Here is a 6,909-nt window from a genome sequence, read left to right as displayed (position 1 = left end):
ATTTTTATTATAGCTGAACCAGTGCACAAATTAAGTAATCAGCTGATCACTAACCATGGTTACTAACCTGCTCTCACTCATCAGCTGATTATTTCACCTGTGCACTCGTTCAACTCTAATGATAACCTGGTCTGTTGGGGGTACTTGTGGACCTTGGTTTACAAACAAAAATTTAGACTATAAACTTAGATGCAATAACATGGGCTATACAAACTGTAGAATGGCTGCATTTTGTAGTATACTATACTTCCAATCTCTTTTTTATTTATTTTTTTAATATTTTATTTATGACCAACAATGGGTACAAAAATAGTGTATATGTCATTATGCCACACATGGCGAGAAAATAAAAGTTCTGCAGCAACATAGTGTTACAATGTAGTTTGAGTATACAAGGTTAACATAAGACGTGTTCTAATACCAAAATTCAAGACATTTCAAATAGGTGATATACTAGTATATACTTCTTAGATAAAGTGTGCATATCAATATGTCGCGCTGGGCGAAAATAGATAAGTATTACGATATTGCAGCATTACAATGTAGTTTGAGTATAGAAGGTTAACATAAGATTTGTGTTCTAGTGCCAAAATTTGAGATGTGTCAAACAGATAACACATCCTTTTACACTTCCTATGTAACCACATTGTTGGGTTTTTATAATTAAAAACCTAACAGAGAACAAAACAACAACAACAAAACAAAACCAAAACCAAAAACCAAAATGAACAAACAACCAAACATAACTAAAAACCCTAACAATTGTAGCTCCTAGGTTTTTCTTTAGCCTAACAAAACAGAGGTTCCAAGGCTATCAAAAATAAGACAACAATATTGTGACACTATCAAATATAAATCAGACTAATTCAGGTATATGGCCTCTTTTCATCAGATCCTGTTTTTGAGGCTTTTATGAGTGGCCAGAAAAGGATATAGATTATCTTGACCAAGCTAAACCAAAAGGCAACCCCCTATTTTAGACATTAGAGTCTAGTTAGAGCCCAATGCCAAAGTACCTATGTGGTAAACCTAATGTCATAAGATACTGACAGTTAGATCCTTCATTATAAAGTGGTACAGGGCTAGTATATAAGGGGCACAATATACAATGGGGTATAGGAGGTTGTTATATATATTGTGTTGAGTAATAGCAAGATGTAGTAACTGCCAGAAGTTTACAGTATCCATATGAAATGGAAATAGTGTAAGGTGTCTGTCTATGCACTCTCAGCGATCTGTGAAAAATTGTCCAAATTGTGTTATCAGTCAAGGCATCCACAGGTTATTTGCCCTATGCAAGACTTCACCATATAAAAGGAATCCATTTCAATTATTGAAATTTAGCTCTAATATCAGGTATAAGTTTGATTATTTAATCTGTTTGTCTTTATACACAGAGTTATAATAGCCGTGTGTAACTAAATTAAAAGCAATAGACACCAGATGTTGAGTTAGTATAAAGAAATATTAGCATGACAAATAGGATATTATGAAGTTTTTCTAATTGAAACACAGTAGTTCATCCTTTTCCATTTAAATAAACAATAAGATTTAAGCAACAAGACCAAGGTGAAATATATGACTGGACAATATCTGATAAATGAGAAGTGTGAGATCTGAGAGGTATTCTTCCTCTTGTGTAACCAGAACACTGTATATACTCCCTATGTTATACATGGAGTCTATGGAAGGGTACATTTATGGTCAGTATATCAGTTAATCGTAAGTATAAAATTGGCTTAGGCCATGGACATAGATACCAATAAGGTAGTTGGGTGAACAATTAATGCCTTAGTGTCATCAGAATAACTATTGTTCCCAGCCAAATTATGCTGGGTCGAGCAGAGTTTTATTATGAAGTCTAACACAAGGTAGAACATGCAAATATTACAATAGAGCAGAGAGACAACAAGTGAAGTAGCCACCATTTAACTCAGCAGCAGTAAAGATTAAGGGGCCTATCTATCAAGCTCTGAAAGGAGCTTGACGGCCTGTGTTTCTGGCAAGTCATCAGACTCGCCAGAAACAGCAGTTATGAAGCAGCGGTCACAAAGACCGCTGCTCAGTAACGAGTACGATCGGGTTGATTGACAGCTCCCTGATGGTGGCCCATTGGCCGCGAGTCTGCAGGGGGCGGCGTTGCACCAGCAGCTCTTGTGAGCTACTGGTGCCATGCTGAATATGGAGAGCATATTGCTCTCCGTATTCAGCGAGGTCTGGCGGACCTGATCCGCACTGTTGGATCAGGTCCGCCAGACTTTGTTAAATAGAGGCCTAAGTATGTTCATTGTCATCGAGATTACTAATCCGGAGTGCCCATAATGCCAGTAACCAGTATTAAAGTTCATAAAAGACTGAAGAAGTAACAATAATAAAGTTTCAAACAAGCAACGGTCAGAAGGGTGCATGCTGTGGAGTGACCCAGTAACAATTGAATTGGCCGATAATGTCAACCAATGCCAACATGGACTGAGAATAAATAAGTGTACCGTAGGGGTTCAGAGCGTCTCTCATGGGGGCGATAAGCATATGGATTTTTCTGCTCTCCATCTGCATAAGCCCCATTAACAGGCCTGTCAGATCCAGATTTGCTAGTTGAATGTGCGCACATATTTTCGAGTCCGTATGCGCAGTGATTATGCAGGTCATCATATACAGCAATGGACGCAGGCGGAGTAACAGGAACTTCGGCCGCATTCTTAGCAGGGTAAGCGGTGTTGTGGCCTTTCTCCTTTTCAAGGCTTAGTATAGGATCTATGGCTGGAGCTTTAGTAGTCGCTGGGAGAGCCATAGAGGATAGCAGTGAGGTGTTCTTTGAATCCACAGTTGGCGCTATGGCAGGGTTTAAACACTCTATGCGGGAGGGAGATGCTCCGGTCACCAGAATGGTTACCGCTGCTCCCCTCTGTGAGGGAGCTGAGGCTTAAAGGCTGATGTCCACCCGTGGGCACGATGCTGAGCTACCCATCATGCTCTGTAGGGTAGGGTCGGAGATAGACTTCATTTGTCGGTGTGGCTGTTCCGTTGCTCTCACTAATGCGCATAGGTTAGAACAGGACAAGAGGAGCCGGTCTAATTTGGGCAGTAATATGGCTTTTATTTCTTCCAGAGCGTAGGTGTCAATATACATTTCTTTAATGATGAGCATCTCCATTACGTAGGGTCAGAGTAAATTTATGTACAGTGTGGCAGGAAATCACCCATCACTATGCCAAACGGTTTATTGTTTATATCTTGCTTCTCGGGGGCCAAGGGATAGCATGCCTCGATCTAGTAGAGTTCTCGGACACAAATATTGCCAAGAGACGGAAGGATGGTTCTAGCCACTTTTAACTTTGAGCTACTTGGAGCATCAGGAGTCCGTGGCCATCTTGGAAAACCGCCCACCGGATGTAATCTCTTTTTTATTTTATTTTTTCAAACAAGAAATGTATTTAGTCTTTTCATATTACTGTCCTATGTTCTGCTGAGAATTCCAGTGTCTTATACATTTGAATAAAGTATTAGAAAATTATTTTTAGCCTCTTGTCTAAGATTATGATTAAAACCATCACCTGGGACATGCCCACAATAATGGGCTGAACCTGCAAGTAACGCTAATGTTATTTATGTTAGTTATTGAAATGCTAATTATATCTGGGAAAGTTAAATAAACAAAGCATCTATTTAACATAAAATCTCCCACTCTCCCTCCTACCCCCCCCCACTGAGAATTGTAATTAGTGTTATTGTCTGCTATTTACATAGCTTTTTTTACACAGAAAATATTTCTTACTCATATTTTCAGTGCATATACCAGATAAAATTAGGTATTTCAAATAAAAAATAAAGGTAAAGTACCCATTTGTAAACAAATACACTCCAGCAGGTAAAATGGACCCCTGGGAACACATTAAAGGGGAAAAAATAGAGAACAATGCCCCCTTAAACAGCTATCCATAAAGCTTACTGTTTGAGTGGAAAGTAAATTACTTACTGCCTACTGGATCATTATTTTTTTATACTTCTCTGTTTACCCAAACTAGTCAAATGTAAATAAAAAAATAAAAATCCAATTTGTATATTTCTTTGGGATACTAAGCAATGATTAATATACAATTTTTGCTTCTCATAAGGCAAACTTAACATTTTAGAAAACAGCTATTTATAAAGATAGAGTTGGCAAATCAGACCATGGTGCCATTTTACATACTGAAGGGTATCTCTGATGTCCCTGAACTTCAGACTATGATATTTCTTCTGGTTCTTCTCATATATCTCATCACCCTTGGTGGAAATATGACTATTTTTCTGCTTATCTGCCTGGATAATCAGTTGCACACACCTATGTATTTCTTTCTAGGAAATTTATCTCTCCTGGACATGTGTTGTACAACTCTCACTCTACATAAGGTCCCTCTGAACTACATATCAGGGGATAACAGTGTTTCTTTACCCGCTTGTATGACACAGATGTATTTAATTCCATCTTTAATGGCTGATGAACTGTTAGTAATCACTGGCATGAGTTTTGATCGTTATGTTGCCATCTGTAACCCTTTGCGCTATCATATGATCATGAACCGTAGACTATGTGGTCTGTTGGCGACCATCTGTTGGGTACTTGGGTTTATTTATATTATTCCTTACATCATCCTGTTATTACGTTTTACTTGCTATACTGCTAATGTAATAAACCACTTTTATTGTGATCTTGTCCCCTTAATTAAGATGTCGTGCAGTGATACCACTGCTCTTGAACTTGTTATTCAGTTTGAGGGAACCTTGCTTGGCGTTTTGATCCCTATTTCTCTAACCTTTATTTCTTACATTCTTATCATTGCTGCCATTCTGAGAATTAGTTCTAGCACCGGGAGACGTAAATCCTTCTACACGTGTTCCTCACACCTCACAGTTGTCATTCTTCTATACACCACTCTCATCTGCCAATACCTGACTCCAACCTCAATGGACAGCTTGGATTATAACAAGCTGTTTTCTCTTTTTATTGTAGCTGTCGTCCCCATGCTCAATCCCATGATATATAGCTTAAAAAATAAAGATGTAAAAGCAGCACTGAAACGGAGATTGAAGTTATTGTAAGAAAGACACCAATACCAAATTATGCATCTAATAATTGTTTTATATTATTTATTGCTAAATCTTTTATTAATATTTTTCTCATCAGTTATTCTATTGTGTTTAAATCCATTAGAAGCACATTTTTTGTAAATCAGTAGCCTGCCTGAAATCTAGAACATCTGGATTTTCTAGTTTTAAATGGTGTGTTAGATAAATTGTGGGGAAAACTGAAATATCATCCATATATGATATGATTTATTTATAAGGAAATTCATTTGTTCAAATTGTAAAAATGTAACTTCTGAAAACCTTTATTTCATTCATCCTCCGAAGTTTGAAATCTACTAATGAAATGACCTACACAATTCCCTGCCTAAACAGTTTATCTAGATAACAGATCCTCCTTTGGTGAGGGAGACAGGACGTCCAACAGGTAAATGCAGTGTACTCTGATGACAGGAATGAACTAATTCTAACACTTGTGTATATAAACAAGAAAGCAACACACTGTGATCCTGGAAACTCTTGAATATACAATTCTGTCTGGAAGAAATTACTAACATATATAAGCATATAAAATTGTGATTTTACATGAAATAACTTGTTTATATAATATTCATGTAGTTAATATAGTGCACATCAGTACTGCATAAATGTACCAGTATGTAAGTTTAGGATAACCATCTGATGCCCAGCACATGATACTAACTATGAGATAACAAAATAAAAAAGCCCCCCAAAATAAGAAAGCCCTACCCTACACTAAATTACAAATAGCTTAAAAGGGCCTTTTGCAGGGCATTGCCCCAAAGTAATCAGCTCTTTTACCTGAAAAAAAAAAATCCCCCCCAACATTAAAACCCACCACCCACACAACCAACCCTACTCTAAAACCCAACCAATCCCCCCTTAAAAAAAAACTAACACTAACCCCCTGAAGATCACCTTACCGGGAGACGTCTTCATCCAACCGGGCCGAAGTACTCAACGAAGCTGGGAGAAGTCTTCATCCAAGCCGGGCGAAGTGGTCCTCCAGACGAGCAGAAGTCTTCATCCAGATGGCATCTTCTATCTTCATCCATCCGGCGCGGAGCGGGTCCATCTTCAAGACATCCGACGCGGAGCATCCTCTTCTTCTGATGGCTAAACACAGAATGAAGGTTCCTTTAAATGATGTCATCCAAGATGGCGTCCCTTCAATTCCGATTGGCTGATAGAATTCTATCAGCCAATCGGAATTAAGGTAGAAAAAATCCTATTGGCTGATGCAATCAGCCAATAGGATTGAACTGGCATTCTGTTGGCTGATTGTAACAGCCAATAGAATGCCAGCTCAATCCTATTGGCTGATTGGATCAGCCAATAGGATTGAACTTCAATCCTATTGGCTGATTGCATCAGCTAATAGGATTTTTTCTACCATAATTCCGATTGGCTGATAGAATTATATCAGCCAATCAGAATTGAAGGGACGCCATCTTGGATGACGTCATTTAAAGGAACCTTCATTCTGTGTTTAGCCGTCGGAAGAAGAGGATGCTCCACGTCGGATGTCTTGAAGATGGACCAGCTCCATGCCGGATGGATGAAGATAGAAGATGCCGTCTGGATGAAGACTTCTCCCGGCTTCTTTGACGACTTCGGCCCAGTTGGGTGAAGATGTCTCCCAGTAAGGTGATCTTCAGGGGGTTAGTGTTAGGTTTTTTTAAGGGGGGGATTGGGTGGGTTTTAGAGTAGGGTTGGTTGTGTGGGTGGTGGGTTTCAATGTTGGGGGGGAATTGTAATTTTTTTTCAGGTAAAAGAGCTGATTATTTTGGGGCAATGCCCCACAAAAGGCCCTTTTAAGGG

General features: G+C 38.7%; 1 protein-coding gene across 1 annotated transcript; it reads left to right on the top strand.

Annotated features, from left to right (window-relative positions):
• The first annotated feature begins 2,952 nt into the window (after positions 1-2,952).
• On the top strand, positions 2,953-5,082 carry LOC128636586 (olfactory receptor 5M11-like). Its single transcript, XM_053689579.1, has 2 exons — positions 2,953-2,981; positions 4,134-5,082. Exons 1-2 carry the CDS (start codon positions 2,953-2,955, stop codon positions 5,080-5,082), a joined length of 978 nt encoding a protein of 325 aa, XP_053545554.1.
• Positions 5,083-6,909: the final 1,827 nt, after the last annotated feature.

Source organism: Bombina bombina, chromosome 7 (genome assembly GCF_027579735.1).
Source record: "Bombina bombina isolate aBomBom1 chromosome 7, aBomBom1.pri, whole genome shotgun sequence".
Classification (NCBI taxonomy): domain Eukaryota; kingdom Metazoa; phylum Chordata; class Amphibia; order Anura; family Bombinatoridae; genus Bombina; species Bombina bombina.
The sequence above is the reverse complement of the archived record's forward strand: the minus strand, read 5'-3'. Positions and strand labels throughout refer to the sequence as shown.